At 45.6% G+C, this 19,039-nt stretch overlaps 1 protein-coding gene across 4 annotated transcripts in view; it reads right to left on the reverse strand.

Moving 5' to 3' along the window:
* LOC309546332 (serine/threonine-protein phosphatase 2A regulatory subunit B'' subunit beta-like) overlaps window positions 1-19,039 on the reverse strand; it is a 98,412-nt gene that overhangs the window by 3,690 nt on the left and 75,683 nt on the right. For 2 of the 4 annotated variants that reach the window (XM_082245945.1, XM_082245948.1), the window contains 4 exons: window positions 18,598-18,687; window positions 16,926-17,101; window positions 16,717-16,835; window positions 16,535-16,638 (listed from right to left, as the gene is read on the reverse strand). In XM_082245945.1, coding sequence (XP_082102071.1) covers window positions 16,535-16,638; window positions 16,717-16,835; window positions 16,926-17,101; window positions 18,598-18,687 — 489 coding nt within the window. Of the gene's footprint in view, window positions 1-9,738; window positions 9,800-16,534; window positions 16,639-16,716; window positions 16,836-16,925; window positions 17,102-18,597; window positions 18,688-19,039 lie in introns of all 4 variants that reach the window. The other 2 variants (XM_082245947.1, XM_082245946.1) reach the window with 2 other exon arrangements.

The raw sequence follows: 19,039 nt of genomic DNA on the forward strand, positions 1-19,039 counted from the left end.
GAAAAATCTATATACATACCTATATGTGTATAGGTATACTATATTCATGCTGCTCCTATCTGGTCATGTGATCTCCACTGTCACACAGCCAGTGATAGCTACAGGGGAGAGGAACAGCGGCTGGTAATGCCCATCTATTGTGGGCACTCCCTCCTCCCCATACAGCTGCCACTGGCTGACCTAGGGAAGCTGGATCACCAAACTGGACTGAAACGACCTGAAAATGGGTAAGTAGACAAAAAAAACCTACACAGGTTAGTCAGAAGAAGTGTTGGGGGGGGGGCATCTTTAAAAGTAATTGGGTTTTGGACTTGAATTCTATTTCACAGTGCCTTAAAAAAGTATTCATACCCCTTGAAAATTTGCACATTGTCAGGTTACAACCAAAAAGGTAAAATGTATTTTATTGGGATTTTATGTGACCAACACAAAGTGGCACATAATTGTGAAGTGGAAGGAAAATGATAAATGGTTTTCAACATGTTTTACATATAAATATCTGAAAAGTGTGGCATGCATTTATTTTCAGCCCGCCCCCCCCCCCCCCCCAAAATCAATAGTTTATAGAACCACCTTTTGCAATTACAGCAGCCTTTTTGGGTAGGTCTCTACCAGCTTTGCATATGTAGGAATGTGACATTTTTGCCCACTCTTGGCAAAACAGCTCAAGCTCTGTCAAGCTCTGTCAGATTGGATGGAGAGAGTCTTTGAACAGCAGTTTTCAAGTCTTGCCACAGATTCTCAATTGGATTTAGGTCTGGACTTTGACCGGGCTATTCTAACACATGAATATGCTTTAGACCATTCCATTATAGCTCTGGCTGTATGTTTAGGGTGCAAATGGGAAGAAAACTGGTCTCCTACCACAAACGTACTCCAATAAAACGTCCTTTATGCATCAAGCATGGGACAATAGCACAGGATAGGTTACGGTTAACATGTTTCACACACAGGAGTGCTTAGTCAACCACTGGTGGTTAGGACTCAGTAATCCTTTACATACCACATGTTCTCTAGTTTGTATGTTTAGGGTCGTCCTGTTGGAAGGTGAGCCTCTGCCTCAGTCTCAAGTCTTTTGCAGACCAACAAGTTTTCTTCTAAGATTTCCCTGTATTTGGCTCCATCCATCTTTCCATCAACTCTGACCAGCTTCCCTGTACCTGCTGAAGAAAAGCATCCCCAAAATATGATGCCGCCACCACCATGTTTCACGGCAAGGATGGTGTGCTCAGGGTGATGTACAGTGTTCATTTTCTGCCACACACATAGTTTTGCTTTTAGGCAAAAAAAAAATTGGATTTTTGACTTACCGTAAAATCCATTTCTCTGATGTTCATTGACGGAAACCGCTCCTGATCTTCATAACTATTAAGTTATACTGCCCCCTACAGGAGTAGGACACTAGGCAGAAAAAGTATCTGGCTATACCCTCAAAGAGGATCAGGCCCTCTCAACAGCAGCCTACAAAACCATTCAGCCAAAACATCCACTTTATAGTACTTTGTGAAAGTGCACCGACGACCAGGTGGCCGCCTTGCAAACCTGCGTGACTGACACATGACGACAGAAGGCCCAGGAGGCACTAAACATCCGAGTAGAGTGTGCCTTGAGAAGGAAAGGAGGAACCTGACCACTAATAGAATAGGCATGAATTATCGGCTGTCTGATCCATCTGGAAATTGTCACAGAGGAAGTGCACAAGCCTTTCCAAAGCCCATCCAAAGCCCATCCGTAAGCACAAAAATAGTCTGAATTCCTAAAAAAAAAAAAGACTCCATAGCTGCCAGGTACACCCTATTTGCCCAAACCACATTCAAGGTGTGCAAAGAAAGTTCCTTAGGATGTTTTGGCCTGGGACACAGTGAAGGCAACACAAGGTCTTCATTAAAATGGAAATCAGAGACAGCCTTTGGGAGGAACAATGGACAGGGGCAAAGAACCACTTTATCTCTGTGAATCACCAAGTAAGGTGAACGACAGGATAATGCGGCTAGTTCCGACACCCTGCGCACACAGGTGATAGCCACCAAAAAAATCCACCTTCTGAGACAACGTAAGCAAGGGAATCTCCCAAAAATTCTCAAAGGGAGGCTACTGGAGGACCGAAAACAAATTGAGGTCCCAAGGTGGCAAAGGAGACCGCACTGGAGGAGCCAAATGTCGGACACCCTGAAGAAAAGGTACACACCAGTGTGTGTGGCCAAGGGTCGTTGAAAGAAAAAAAAAAAAAAAAAAAAATCACCAAAACCGACACCTGGCCCTTGAGGCCAATTTCTGTTCAACCCCCCCGTTGAAGGAAGGTCAAAGATCTGAGCCACCGAGAAGTGAGGATGAACCTCAAGAGACTCACACCACACAACGACTTCCATGTACGATGGAACATCGATGGAGCAACGTTGAAATCACTGACTCAGATAAACCTCTATCCATCAGCACTTGCTGTTCAACAGTCAAGCCGTCAAAGCCAGCGACTGTAAAACAAAATGAAAGATTGGTCCTTGGGACAGCAGATCCTCCATGAAAGGAAGCTTCCAAGGAATGCAGGTAACCAGCCGCACCAGATCGGCATACCAAGCCCGGCGAAGCCAGTCTGGAGCCACTAAGAATGACCGGAATTCCCTTCTGCCCCAATCCTACGTAGAAGTCTTGGCAGAAGCTTGAGAGGAGGGAAGGCATAAACCAGACGATACTGACCCCATGGGGCCACCAGTGAGTCTGTGGCATCCACCAGAGGATCCCGTGACCGAGCCACAAACCTCTGCACCTGTTGAGCCGAGACACCAACAGATCCAACTCGGGGATGCCCCACCAGAGACAACTGATGAAACGCCTCCAGGTGAAGGGACCACTCCCCTTGGTCCAACGCCTGCCAACTGAGGTAATCCGCCTGCCAGTTTTCCATCTTGGGAATGTGTACGGCAGAGAGGGCTGGAATGAACTGTTCTGCCCACCTTAGAATGCCAGCTACCTCCAGGACACATCTTGGGCCCCCTTGGGGATTGACATAAGCCACAGCTGTGGCATTGTCCTATTGAATGTGTACTGGACATCCCTGAAGACAATCCGTCCAATAGTCCAGGCAGTCTGATCGCTCAAGAGTTCCAAGACATTGATCGGTAGTCTGGACTTTTCCAGTGTCCAGATCTCCTGAGCAGAATTTTTGCCGAGGGTGCTTCCCCAGTCAGACAGGCTGGCATCTGTGGTGACCACTGTCCAATACAATGGGAGGAACGATTTGCCCAGCTGAAGCGCCGGAGAACAAGGCCACAATATCAGGGACTCCTTTGTTTCCCGCCTCAGCCGGATCTGATTGTCCAGAGACTGCAGAGTCTTGTTGACCAAAATTTCCCTTTGCAGGGACCTCGTATGGAACTGTGCAAACGGAACTGCCTCGAAGGTAGACACCATCAGGCCCAGCACCTGCATGAAAGTCCGGATGGATGACCATCTGCTGGACAGCAGGAGAGGAATTGCAACCTGCAAATTTTTGGATTTTGTCCAGAGGAAGGAGTACTCTGGCTAACAATGCTAGCACCGGGGCTAACACTTTTGTGAAGACCCCAGGAGCAGAGGTGAGACCAAAAGGGTAACGCCACAAACTGATAATGCTCCTCTCCCACAGCAGAGCGGAGGAAGTGCTGGTGACAGAGGCGTACCTAGGGTATCCAGCGCCCTTGGCGAGGAGCTACATCGGCGCCCCCCCCCAAAAGGATATGGGTTATTCATGTGTACATCTACACAGGGGTTGTTGTGTCTAAAACAGTGCTGGGGAATGGTCTGAGCTTACCAGCTTTAGGATGGTGTGCAAAAAGAGATTCTGGTAAAGTAGTATATCAATAGAAGGTCTGATAAAACATGACAGAAAACTATGCAAATGTGTGTAGATCTGGTGTTATGTGAAAAATATCCATAAGTATTAAATAAAGTAAGAGTCTAAATATAAGAGAGTGTATTAAATAAAATAAAAAATACTTTAAATGGGATGCACAATGACCAGCGTGCCCCCTTTCAATGCACAATGACCAGCGTGCCCCCTTTCAATGCAGAGTGACCAGCATGTGCCCCATTTCAATGTAGAATGACCAGCAATGTGCCACCTTCAATGTAGAATGACCAGCAATGTGCCACCTTCAATGTAGAATGACCAGCATGTGCCACCTTCAATGTAGAATGACCAGCATGTGCCACCTTCAATGTAGAATGACCAGCATGTGCCACCTTCAATGTAGAATGACCAGCATGTGCCCCATTTCAATGCAGAGAGATCAGTGTGCTCCCTTTCATTGCAGGCAGACCAGCGTAGCGTGCCCCTCCCCCCCAGTGCACTTACCTGCATGGATGTGTGTGTGGGGGGGGGGGGGGCGGCGCCCTGGCCCTGCGCCCCCAACGCACCGGCCGTCACGGCTCCTTACCTGTCCATGGCTTCCGGGCTCCATCTTCGGGCTCCTCCAGCCACCCAGCCGCTCCACAGCCCGACAGCCGCTGTATCTTCAGTGCACTCGCACCATGCACCGCCCCTCCCCTTCTGCACTTGAGTTGCCGGGCAGTGGAAGGACCAATAGTCTGCTGCGGAGGGGCGGACCTTATAGCAGGGGGAGCCAATAGGACACCGCAGCACAGCACACTTGGGCCGCCGCGAACAGGCAAGGTAAGTGATGGCTGCCTGGGGGCGCAGGCTGAGCGCGGGGCGGGGAGCAATAACTGCCAACTGTTAACACTGTTAACCGATTGATTTTGCGCCCCCCCCCCCCCTGGCCTGCGCCCCTGGCGGGCGCCGTTCTCGCCAACCCCATGGTACGCCCCTGGCTGGTAACCGGCACATATTGGAATGTGAAGGTAAGCATCCTTGAGGTCGATTGAGGTAAAAAAAAAAATCTCCCTGATGCAGGGATGCCACCACCATGCAAATGGACTCCATCCTGAACTTCTGCACCCGCACAAAGCAGTTCAGCACTGGACGCACTTTGCCTTCCTTCCTGAGAACTGTAAACAGGTTTGAGTAAAAACCCTGAAAACGTTCCAAAGTCAGAACCGGGAGAATCACTCTTTGAAGCAACAGGTCTTGTACTGCCCCAAAACAGACCCTGTAAACGGTCCGGGGGCAGGCGCAAGTTGGAAGGAAGGAACCTTGCTGGGGGACAAGAGTGAAACTCGAACTGGTAGCCGGACCAAATTACTTTGTGGACCAACTTGTCTTGTACCAAGGAAGTCCACGGCTCCGGAAACGAACAAAGACGTTCTCCCCACCCTCGATACGGGCGAGGGCGCAACTTCATGCAGAAGGAGCCTTGTCTGCGGGTATGGAGAAGCCCACTCTCAGCTTACCAGACCAGGTTCATTTAGATCCTTGAGAAGAGGCCCTGAAAGGCTTCAAGCCCATGTCAGTCATCCCTGGGGGACGAAAAAAAAAAAAAAAAGCTCATTTTGGGCTGAGAAGGAGGGCCCACATTTTTGACGAGGTCCCTTGCCCTTAGTAGCCTGTGGAAGAAAAGTACTCTTTCCCCCTGTGAGACCTTTAATGATGTCATCAAGGGTAGCTCCAAACAGGCGATCGCCTTGAAAGGGGAGATCAGCCAAGGCCTTTTTAGAAGTCTGGTCCACAGACCAGCATTTGAGCCAAAAGACACACTGAAGGACCACTGCTGAAACAGAGCCGAGCCACTAGGGGAGCTGCATCCAAAGAGGCATTACAGATAAACTGCAGCCCCTGGACCAGCTGGTCCACCAGCTCAGGCAAAGGCAGGGGGGGGAGCTGTTCTCCCTCCAGGTCATAGCGTAAAAGCTTAGCCCACTTCGAGTTGGCGACACCAGGGCAATGGGGAATACTGGCCTCAGTGACGAACCAGCAAGAGTTTGCATATTGCGGGCCACAGCCTCCACTTTCCTGTCACCTGGATCCTCAAAGGCTGGGGACTCCTCAACCAGAATCATAGTTGCCTTGTTCAATCTGGAAACCGGAGGGTCCACCACCGCTTTTTACCATCCTGTCGCCTGAAAGCCACTTCCACCCGGGACACAAAGGACTCCAGGACCGCGGTCAGTGCATCGATGGATGGTTGAGATCCGGAGGGCCCCGCAGCCTCAGAGAGGGGATTAGGTGGGGAGATGTGCTCCAAAGACTCCCATGACCCCACAAAAAGTGTAACACACTGCAAAGGTACAACTCCCACGTACTGGCAGAGCAACCCAGTTGCCAGGCACGAAACACCAAGCAATCCTCAGCAGAGAGGGAAAGAACCCCACCAGACTCACGACCCAGCAGAACCAGGCACCTGCAGCCACCAGGATAATCTGCATTCCACGTGCAGCGATAAGAAAGTGAAAAAGATCCAGGAGTCCGCACCAGGGCATAAAGAGGGGCTCCCACCGCCCACAGGGCTCCACTGTCATGGCCCCTGCTATTTTCAATGGCAAACCACCGCAAAATGACCACCGGACTACAAAAACATGGCTGCCGTGCATAGAAAACACACAGGCTACAGCATAATGGCGGCCCCTCGCAGTACTACGAGGCTCCCAGGGACCCAGAGGGATCCCTAGGCCTCAAGGACGGGTCCAAGCAGGACAGGGGGGGCTGGCAGGAGCCCCCACCAGGTAAACCCCCCCTGCACAGTCGATCAGGTAGCCAGCAGATGGGGGGTGCCTGACAAGGAGGGGAACCCTGGGGTCTGACCGTCCTAAGGAGAGGCACATGTCCACCCCAAAACCCTCCAGGGAGAGGGGAGGGTCGGGACAGCTACTCACCATACCAGAAACCAGACCGGCACCGCTTCAGACAGAACCCCTCGTCATTGAAAAAGGGTGACTGTCGGCCAGGAGGAACCCTGCGACTATGGCTGAGACCCAGTCGTATGCGTCCAGACGAGGCATTTAACTCACAGGCCAGTCCCTGTCTGGTAGGGCTATGCCTCGGCTGACCTAGTGCGGAGCTGAGGTCTGCGCGCACTCACCTTTTGCCCAGTCCCACAGTTGACTGTAGATCTTACTGGGGAAAAAAAAAAAAAAAAAAACAACAACAGGGGGAAAAAAAATTCTATCTAAAAAGAAAAAAATTTGCCAGGACCAACGATCCCAGCAAGGAAATAGGTCTTTACTCCTGACTAGGCAGAAAAAAAAGCTAAGTACCTATGGCAGAGAGAGGGAGTATATTCGCTGGGACTGCCCACAGGCCTAGCCAGATTCTTTTTCTGCCTAGTGTCTTACTCCTGTGGGGGGGCAGTATAACCAAATGGTTATGAAGATCAGGAGCTGTGTCCATTAATGAACAAAAGAGAAAAGTTAAATTTTGGTGTCATCTGACCAGCGCACCTTCTTCCACAGGTTTGCTGCCTTCCCCATATTGCTTCTCGCAAACTGCAAACGGGACTCCTTATGTCTGTCTTTCTTCTTGACACTCTTCCATAAAAGGCCAGATTTGTGGAGTGCTCGACTAATAGTTGTCCTGTGAACAGATTCTTCTACCTGAGCTGTGGATCTCTGCAGCTCCTCCAGAGTTACCATGGACCTCTTGGCTGCTTCTCTGATTAATGCTCTCCTTGCTCGGCCTGTCAGTTTAGGTGGACAGCCATGTCTTGTTAGGGGTATGGCACAACTGCAAACCTAATTCTCGGATGATGGATTGAGTAGTGCTCCATGAGATATTCAAAGCTTGGGATATTTTTTTTTTTATAACCTAACCCTGCTTTAAATTTCTCCACAACTTTATCCCTGACCTATCTGGTGTGTTCCTTGGCCTTCAAGAAGCGGGGTTTGTTCACTACGTTTTTCTAAAAAAACTTCTGAAGGCTTCACAGAACAGCTGTATTTATACTGAGAATAAAATTACACACAAACACACACACACACACACACACACACACTCTATTTACCATAATGGTGACTTCAGAAGGCATTTGGTTCCACTAGATTTTAGTTAGGGGTATCATTGTAAAAGGGGGCCGATTACAAATTAATGCCACACTTTTTCAGATATTTGTAAATAATTTTTAAAGTAACTTATCATTTTTCTTCCACTTCACAATTATGTGCCACTTTGTGTTGGTCTATCACATAAAATCCCAATATACAATGAATTTTGGTTGTAACGTGACAAACAAAATGTAAAAATTTTCAAGCGGTATGAATACTTTTTCACGGCACTGTAAATTAGTTTGTCATTTCTATCTTAATTTGCTAGCACATCTAACCCTACCTTCTCCCCAGATTGCCAATGCTGCTGTTCAAAAAGACGATCTATTGCTCCTCGAGTGGAGACACCCTCAGACAAAGTGTATTACTGCTTAGATGACTAGTTGAAAATAAAAGGAAAGAAAGTGTAAAAGAAAACAAGTACATTTAAGGATTGGTAAGCTGCAATATCTTACATTTTTGTTTTTAGGTTTACTACTACTTTATTAACACGTGTCTAAATATATTCTGGGGAGTTAACTAAGCTTTCTGCGCCATTATAATGGGGGGGACAACAGGCAGACAGATCAGAGCTGGCCGCTGCAGCTCCCATGTTTTCGGTTCTGTGCCTGTCACAGCCACACAACAGAGAACCGATTGCCCCTAATTAACAAAAGGGCTTGTGCTTGCAGAACTCTGATAATTCCTCCCATTGTTCTCAGTTTTGCGTAAAAAAAAAAAAAAAAAAAAAAAAAGAAAAAAAAATCTGTCTTAAGACAGACCAGGCTGACAAAAAGCCAGCTGGTCTCAGGGATTGCAGACACCCCTGGAGCCGTAGGAGATCTAGGCATACAGGTATGCCCAAACTACATAACTGTTTAAGATGGCCATGCAAGAAACCTAAAAGGAGTTGTAAAGTCAGGCATTTTTTTATCCTAATGCATTCTTTGCATTAAGATAAAAAACCTGGGTGTAGCAGCCTCCCCAGCACCCCTGAGGTCCTTTGTCCAACGATGTCCACAGTCTCTTGGCCTTCTGGGACTCCCATTTCTGATTGGCTGGGACACGTGGTGCCATTGACTCTTGCGACTGTCAAGCAAAGTCAGTTAGCCAATCAAGAGAGAGTGGGGCGGGGCAAAACAGCAGCTCCGTGTCTGAATGGACACAGAGCTGCAGCTCGGCTGCCCCCATAGCAAGCCGCTTGCTGTGGAGGCACTCGACAGAAGGGAGGAGGGGCCAGAAGCTGGAATGAGGGACCTGAGAAGAGGAGGATCCAGGCTGCTCTGTGCAAAAACCAACTGCACAGAGGAGGCAAGTATAACATGTTTTTTTTTTTTTTTTAATCAAAAAATAAATAAACAAGACTTTACAATCACTTTAAATATACACAATATTTTATAGATAGATATCAAAAACTAAGTGTTAGGGCCCGACCTATATGTTCAAACTATATCCGAGTAGGTTCTTGCACTACTAGTAATCCGTTTACAGGAAATTGTACAATCAGATTATAGTTTGCATAGACATTGTGTGTAGCGTACTAGTTCCCATTATGCTACATATGTAGTGTTCCTTTTTTTTCTGGGATTGGATGGTAATGAAATTCATTTTGTATCTTTTAAACCCATCTATCCAATCAAAAGGAGAGATTAAATATAAAGCTAAGAATACCAAACAAACATTTCCCAAGGATCAAATTCCGGTGGACATTATATTTTTCTATATACCTGTGTGCACAGATAATTTGTTTTAGGTTTGGATGGGGAGTTACAGGATATATAAAATCAGTTTTATTGGCTAAAACAGGAAGGCTTATGGCCTAGGAAAAAAAAAAAATGTAGGTTCTCTTACCGGGAATTGCATTTCCATGTAACCCCCATGACAGCACCACCAAGAGATAGGCCCAACCCACCTGAAGGGACAGGAAGCAGAGAGGTTAACTTGCCTCTCCTTATTACATAGTCTAGTGTATTACAATTAACACTGCAGAGTACCACTTTCAAGTTATATTTAATTTGTATGGGGTACATGGATGGTGTTGCTGCTGTAATGGCTGAGGTTACATGGAACTAGACTGAATAATAATTTTTTTCACCAATCACACTTCTTATAGGACTGTGCCGAAAGCAAATAACCACCGGGGAAAAAAAAAGGGGAGAAAAAAAAAAAAAAAAAAAAAAAAAGCGCACAGGGTAGTTCAAGTCATAATGTGCTAGTATGCCTCGCATACTAGCACAATATGACAGACTTTCCTGAAAATAAAGCCCTCAGGCATCACACGTCACTGTTGAGGGGGCTTCCCTCTCCATCCAGTCTTTAGTCCGGGTTTGCAGGCTTCGGCGATCTGAATGACCGAGCCGGCAAAGAAGTCACTACTGCACATGTGCGCGGGAGTCACTGTTTCGGTGCCACTCTGAACAAACGACACAGGTATGCCGCTCCTTCAGAGCACGTGCGCCAGGAACGTCACAAGCTGCATCTAAAGCAAATATTTCCTAAACGGTGCACACTTAGGAGCAACTTTTTAAACACAAGATTACTCTTAACAGCCCACGTTAACTACCAGCACTTGTTGCTGAAGCCATTCTAAATAAAAGTAAAATAACTGTTTTACAGTATGCAGTTTCAAGGATTCAGATGTAACAGCCCCACTCCAGAAAAACTCTGCAGAAGGACTTTAATGTTTGACTGCATAGTCCAGAAAACAAATGGATTTTTGTTATTCATTGTAAAATCCCTTTCTCCGAGTTCTATGACAGACACAGCTTTTCACTTCCTTGACCATAGGGTTTTATAGTGCCACCTTCAGTAGGACATTAGGCAGAAAAGAACAGAGCGCAGCCAAAGAGCAGTCCTAGCTGTTCTAAAACCTCCCTCTCTGCTATAGGCAAGCCAGTTAGTCACAAAGCAAGTAAGTATAATCCCAGACAGAGGGGTGGGTGTAGTGTTCGTCAAAAGACGAAAAGGGATACAGTAAACCCCCGTTCTATCGCGGTTCAGTTTTCGCGGTCCCGGTACATAGCACAGCAGATAACCCATTATTCACACACGATAAGGCAGACTTACAATGACACGTGTGTTATTCAGACCAATGGGCGGAAGAAATGACACAGGGATTTAAGACCATCAGAAGTCCATCTACTGTACAGTAGTTGTGTTTTTAAATATTTCTATTTCTCGGATTTTCAGTTATCACGAGTGGGTCTGGAATGTAACCCCCGCGATGGAGGGGGGGGTTTACTGTATTTTTGTTTTTATCACACTGTATTTGCGCAGCGGTCTTACAAATGCTATTTTTTTCGAAAACAGTAAAGTTAGCCCATTTTTCCTATATTGTGAAAGATAATGTTACGCTGAGTAAATAGATACCAAACCTGTCATGCTTCAAAATTGAGTATGCTCGTGGAAAGGCAACAAACATCGGTACTTCAAAATCTTTATAGGCGACATTTTTAAAATTTCTACCAGGTTACCAGTTTAGAGTTACAGAGGAGGTCTAGGGCTAGAATTTTTTCTCCCGCACTAACAATTGTGGTGATACCTCACATGTGTGGTTGGAACACAGTTTACATATGTAGGTGTGACTTGCGTATGCCTTCGCTTCTGCGCGCAAGCTAACCGGGATGGGGCGCTTTAATTTTTTTTCCTATTTTATCTTTTGTTTTTTATTTTTACACTGTCCCTTCAAAAAAAATGTTTTTATCACTTTTATTCCTATTGCAAGGAATGTAAACATCCCTTGTAATAGAAATAAGCAGGACAGGTCCTTTCGAATGTGAGCTCTGGGGTCAAAAAGACCTCAGATCTACACTAAAAGAGCAAAAAAAAAAAAAAAAAAAAAAAAAAAAAAAAAAAAAAAAAAAAAAGGCCCCTTAAGGCCGTTGGGAGGAAGCAACGTCGGTCCTCCAAGGCCATGGAGTCGAGTGGGGGCCATCTTGCCCTTACTCGACTTCCTGTCTAAGAAGAGAGGACCAGATCGTTTTCCCCGGAACCAACGGCTCTGGTAAGCAGGGAAGACGACTGGGAAGCAGCGGGAAGGGGCACCCCTGCTGGGAGCATCTTTTATGTTAAAGAGGACCGCCTGCGGTTTAAAAAAATACTGGGGTTATGGTGGCTATCTGCTGCCATAACTCCGGTATTTAACGTCAAATTACCAACGTATATATACACAGTGGGCGGTCCGGAAGTGGTTAAACAGCAGCCTGCAAAACCTCGTGGCCAAAACAAGCACCTGAAAATGCAAACACAAACATGGTTACATTTTGTAAAAGTGTGCACAGATGACCAGGTAGCACCCTTGCAGACGTGAGAGACACAGACCCACCTGTTGGAACGTTCAGGAGGCACTAATTACCTTGGTGGATTGTGGCAGAATGGGAAAGGGAAGAGACTGACCCTTAATGGCGTATGCCTGAACAATCACCTGGGGAAGATGGGGGAAGACTTACAAGATAAAGCCGCCAGTTCAGACACCCGACTTGCAGAAGTGATTGGGACCAAGGAGGAAACTTTGAGAAAGTAAGAAAGGGAACATCCTGAATGTTCTCAGAGGGAGGATTTTGGAGAACAAAAAGAACCAAAAATTAGATCCCACGGCAGCAATGTGGAACACACAGGGGGCGCCAAATGGCGTACCTCATGAATAAAAGTATGAAATCAAGAAATTAATGGCCAAAGAACGCTGAAAGAAGATCACAAAAAGGCAGAAACCTGGCCCTTAAGGGTGCTCAAGGCAAGCTTTTGTTCAACACCACATTGGAGAAAGGCTAAAACCAAGGACACCAATAAGGAGTGCGGATGGACCCCCAGGGCCTTGCACCAGGCACTATAAGGCCGTTCAAGTGCCATGACATATCATCGGAGAGGTAGACTCGCGTGCCTTCTACATTAAGGGGATCAAAAGTTTTCAAAAAATTGTGGGGACCTGGTTTTCAATTGCCATGCTGTCAAAGCCAGAGATAGTAAAGCAAAGCAGGGTGGTAGACTGGACCCTGGGGCAGGAGATCCTCTTGAAGAGGCAACAGTCAGGGGGGTGTCCGTGACCAACTGCACCATGTTGGCATACCACGGACTGATGCAGATGCCAGTCTGGGGGCCATCAAATCCTGTGCAGAAGAAGTCGAAGAAGCCCCCTGAGAGAGGGAAACGTGCAAATTAGGCGATACTGATCCCACGGTGCCACCAGCGCATTCGTTGCGTTCGCTAGAGGGTCCCCTCACACTGGCCGAGAACCTCAATACCTTCCTATTGGAGGTGAGATGGCAGAAGTTCCATGTGCGGGGTCTCCCAGCATATGCAGATCTGACAGAACACATCAGTCATCATACCCTGGATCAGGGAAGGGTTCCAGAATTAATCTGCCTGCCAATTCTGGACAATGGCGATGTGCACGGTAGAGAGCCAAAATGTACTGTTCCACCTACTGAAGAATGCACAATGCCTCCAGCATGCTGCCGCACTTCTTGTGCCACCTTGATGGTCAACAGACCACTACGATAGTGTTGTCCCATTCGATTCTGACCAGGCACCCCTGGAGAAGGTCTGTCCAGTGTCCACAACCCGATCACTTGCAGCGCCAGGACACTGGACAGCCAAGCCTCCTTCAGTGTCCAGCAACTCTGTGCTGAACTCAGATCCTGGACCCCTCCCCAACCAGACAGACCGACTGGCATCTATCGTGACTACAATCCAGTGAAACATAAGAAAGGACCTGCCTGTAGGAAAGGAAACAAAAGCCACCAGAAGAGGGAGCCCCTTATCGACCAGTCCAGATGAATCTGGTTGTCCAGGGAAGCAGATTTGTCCCATTTTGATTTTTCCCATTTGTCCTCTAATCATTGTGTGGCCACGTATCCTCTTACACTCTTAGACTAAATAGTTTATTTCCTATTCTGGGATCCCCATTGAGGTATTTGTAAATCGCAATCACGTCCCCTCTTAGGCGTATTTTCTCCAGGGAGAAAAAGTTACGTGCGGGTAATCGCTTCTCGTAATTCGGGTCTTCCAATCCCCTAATTCGTTTAGTTGCTCTTCTTTGGACTCTCTCCAGTTCCAGCAGGTCCCCTTTGAGGAATGGTGACCAGAACTGGACAGAATACTCCAGATGTGGCTGGACCAGAGTTTCTATAAAGTGGCAGGATTATAGTTTTATCTCTGGAATATATTCCCTTCTGTATGCATGCTAATTTTCTGCCGGCTTTGGCAGCTGCAGCTTGACATTGCATGCTATTGCATAGTCTATCTTCCACTAGGACCACCAGATCTTTATACATCCTTGATTCCCCCAGAGGTTCCCCCCTAGTGAGTATTCTGCGTTTTTGTTTTTAGCTCCAAAATGCATTACCTTACATTTCTCCACATTAAACCTCATTTGCTGTTTTTTTGTTCAGGTCCTTCTGTAAGATTTCTACGTCGTGACGTGAAGTTATTGCCCTGCCTAATTTTGTGTCATCTGCAAAAATGGATATTGACCTAATAATCCCATCCTCTATTTATTAATAAATTGAACAGAATTGGTCCCAGAACAGAGCCTTGGGGTACCCCACTTACCACTCCAGACCAGTCTGAGTACACGTTTATCACTACCCTTTGGCCACGCCCATGTAACCAGTTTTCTATCCAAGAACAAACCTTGTGGTCGATGCCTGCAGTCCTTAGCTTGTAGATTAAGTGTTTTATGGGGAACTGTATCTAATGCCTTCGCAAAAACATCAACAGGCCTCCCCGTGTCTAGTTGGTTGTTCACCTCCTCGTAGAATGTTAACAGATTTGTCTGACAAGAATGTCCCTTTTTGAACCCATGCCAATTACTACTACTACTGATACTGCTGTCCTCAAATTCTTGGATATAGTCCCTTATCCCCTCCAATAATTTACATACTATTGATGTTAGGCTGACTGGCCTATAGTTTCCCGGAATAGGTCTCTGCCCTTTTTTGAATATTGGTATCACATTGGCTTTCCTCCAGTCAGCTGTTACAGTTCCTGCCAGTATACTGTCCGCAAAGATTATGAACAACGGTCTAGATATAATCCGACTGATTTCCTTGAGTGCTCTTGGGTGTAAGCCATGTGCTCCTGGTGATTTATTTGCGTTTTAAACTTATCAAGTCTTTCCTTGATTTCAGCCTCTGTTAGCCACAGCGGTACGTCCTGTGATGTGCTGCTAACAATACTGTTGTGGTAAGTATACCCCTCCTTTTCTTGATGAAAAACTGAGAATAAAACATTTAGTACAGTTGCCTTCTCTGTCATCTGTAACCATCCTCCCTTCATCCTTATGCAAGACTGCAGGGAGGACAGTTTGCAGGACAAAAGCTGTTGGACACCAGTCGCAAGTTTCCGTAGATTGACTGCCAGTAAAGGAACACCTTAGCCTTTGCCGAATTGAGTATCAGGACCAGATACTTTAGTCTCCTGGTTCAGCAGACTTGAGGTTCAAGATTCATCTCCAATCCGGCAGGCAGCACATTGTGATCTCTACGTTTTCATCAGTGCGGAATGAGTTTACGCTCGCAGGAGCAGGTTGTTTAAGTAACCAATTATATCAATCCTCCATTGTAACCCAAGGACTGGGGCCAACACCTTGATAAATACCTAGAAAGTGGAGGCCAGATAAGAAGGGAGCTCCAAAAATTGAGAATGTGCTTCACCCAATTACAAAGCGCGAACGTGCACGTATGCATCCTTGATGTCCATGTACGCCAGAAAACCCCCCTTAACCTGTTAGCGCCGAGTGCAAGCAAAAATGCGGCCTCGCGACAGCTGGGCCTTGGTGGGTGCATATTTGCATGCAATGGCGCCAACAGAGCTGTGCCGACAGCGTGCGCACTACCGGCACAGTGGCCAGCGGCTTACAGAAGGGGTTGTTTTTTTTTCTAAACGGACCATGTGACTGCTGTGACAGGCATTTAAAGTGGTAATGTGGCCATAAGCCCCCCCCCCCCCCACAGCAAACCAAACCCCTTAAAGGGCCACGGGGTTAATGAAGGGAGGTCACCACCCAATGAATGGAATTCATATTGAACGTCTGTAGCTGCACAAAGCAATTCAGGGCTTTGAGGGAGCGGATCAGGCACCTGGACAAATCACAATGCTCCGGGAGAAATGGTTAAAATTGTAGGCAGCCTGCAGAACCCATGCACTTTGGCCCTTTTGTCCCAGTTCCCTTGAGCCTGTGATTCACCACTACCAAGTGATGGGATCCCCAAAGAGGTACTCTTCGTTATGGTGTGTGGAATGGAGAGGGTTGCATGTGTCCTGATATAAGAGCCGCTATAACCCAGGTGCTTACTTTGTTACTGTGGTTGCATCTCTGTAGAAGACAGCAACTGGGGTGCATCAGCATGCATTTACGATAGAAAGGTTGGGTGAGATGTCATCCAGGAGGCATGCTACTGGGTTTGTCAGGCCACTGAGCCTGTACATTGCAAAGACAGGCTGTTGGGGAATGCAGCTACTTGCGCTTGTTTGCACAGCTAGCGATTATCTGAGCTGATCGTGGCTAGATGCATGTTGTGTGCAGCTGCTCACTGGCTGTGCGAACAAGCATGCATGTTCAATAATGCCATTCATTATACCATTAACATACAGATCACTGTTCCCTATAACAAGATGTTTAAGGTTTAGCCTCACATTGTTTTCTTACCCATCATTCCACTGTTCTGTTGCAGCCTCTTCTGCTACTAAGATGGCATACTCTTCTGCAGCATACTTTTCCCAGTCTGTAAGTTCCTGTCCTTCGTTTTCAACCTACAGGATGCATATATTCAGTGAGATAACATTTCCCTGAAGACAGCAGGTTTACCAACTGTACTGTGTGCCACTTACCCGTACCGTAGAAAAAGGCTCTTTCTGCTCATGGTCTAAATATTTGTCCAGGTTCAGAAATGTGTCCAAGAATAAATTTGCCTGCTTGCATTTCTTCAGGTCATGGAGCGTAATTTTACCTGGTAAAAAAAATAAAACCACAAAAAAAACAATCTTTCTAAATGGTCAGAGAATTTACAGAATGTAACCTTTAATATAAAGCAATATACCTTCACATTGTGGTTTGACAAGATCCAACATCTGACATAGAGAATCCTCAAAAGATAAGGGCTCAATGGCCATACTTTCCATTTTTTGACACTGTTCCTCGTAGAAATACTCCAGCTCATACATAGATAACACACCATCACCATCCAAGTCCATGCAGCGAAACCAGTACTCAATGCTGAATTAGGAGAGACAAAAAATGTTTAGCCAAAAAAAAAAAAAAAAAAACCACAGAACTGCATTAAAGTTGCTTACACTTCATAGGCAGGGCAACCTCCTGCTGAGCATATGCAGACATAACAGATGTTGTCTGATATACTGAGCCACTAAACAGTGAAAATCTGCTTCAGTATTTCCATTTTATCCACCATCTAATGTATTTTCCCCACAAAGGATTGTATAGGAAAATAGGACATGGAAAATTAAAGATAAAACAGCCTTGCAGCAAGAGGATACTCATGGCCTTGCCAGGAAGCAGAGCCTACATTATGCAAAAAGCAGGTATGCATTTACCCATTTTTTCATATTCCAACCTATACAAAGAATCGGTGTGCATTTCATTATAAGTGACAGGAGGTAGGATTCTACAGTGAACTTTGCTAAAATCCTTGGAAGGTTTTCGGCTTGCAGTGCAGCCACAATCCCAGTAGCACATCTGCTACCAGGCTCCTCTGGTGCACAGATTGAAAGTATTTGTCCAAACTTCACAAAAAAGTCCAAACTTCACAAAAAAGTCCAAACTTCACAAAAAAGTCCAAACTTCACAAAAAAAAAAAAAAAAAAAAAAAGTTTATACTTCTACTCATATTACAATTAAAAGAATCACATCTATATCCTGATCAAGCTTTCAACAAAATAATAACGCCTCTTACCTTGAATCTACACAGCTGCTTTTAATACAGCACAGGACTGCTATTGTGATGTTCAGGAGACTAGAGCAGCAAAGCAACTATGGAAAATAGCCAATACTTGACACAAACAGTTGGATCCATGTGTGGTGAGCTTTATGTGTGTTTTATTTAAAGTCCTAAAATTATTGTATTAAAATAATAAAACATGGTTTTGCACAAAGTGGCCCCAAATCTCCTTGTCCAGGGTCCCCGCTGGTATTCCAGACTCCTTTGTGTACCCCCATGCAGGAAATGCATTAAGGCAAAAAACACCTAGGCTTTAGAACCACTTTAATGTGAGATTAGCTGCACTCTACACACCTACTTCTGGCAGCACAATGTTTCTCCATACATATTAGCACAACTACATCATACCCATTTGTTTTTATTTTCTGTGGAATATCAATTGTCGCAGCTCCACTTATATTTAGGATAACTTGTACCGTTTACATGCTATCGGTTTCTGTAGCTTGTATTTCACACACTATGCAAAACCCAGTAAAACAAAAATTACCTCCATATATTATAGTACAGATTCCAGGATATTAAAACAAATTACATTATAAATCTAGTTTTACTGAAAGATTGTAAAAAAAACAAACAAAATGTACATTTGTTACAGTGTTCCATGAAAGGTGTTAAAAAAAAGAGCAAGTATACAACTGCTGCTTGTGTTTTGCACCCAAATAAAATAGCTACTTTTAACAATTCTCTTATGATAGAAAAACCACCATAGCCAGTATTGGAGTAGGATGGGAAGATTGAAAGCTACTCTTGTAATCACCTGGTCTGTGTTTTCTTGTCTTCTTCAGATAAAAGAAACCATACAAAGTCAGCATAGCTTATCTTCCCCTCCTTTTGTGCTTTTCGACCTCTGGAAAACAATATTCAGAAATAACATTTCCACTGTCTATCTGCCTACAGTAACTGTATAATTAACACTCCACATACATAAATCCATGCTTGCAATAGTAATTTGCATTAATATGCTGAGTCAAAGTACTTCTTGCTTGCAATATAAAAGAAAAAAAATATAAAGCACCCAAGGATCCTTCATGTGACATCAAGCCTAGTCACCATACACGTTAGATACTTTGTGCAATCAACTTTAGATACATCATAACTATGTGACATGGCCGCCTATCTCATCTAACCAGTCAGTTTGTATCCAATCAGGCAGGCCCTACACTACAGATAACGTGTGTGGTGAACTTTAGCTATAACCA

This window comes from Pelophylax lessonae (assembly GCF_965119305.1).
Source record: "Pelophylax lessonae genome assembly, chromosome: 2".
Classification (NCBI taxonomy): domain Eukaryota; kingdom Metazoa; phylum Chordata; class Amphibia; order Anura; family Ranidae; genus Pelophylax; species Pelophylax lessonae.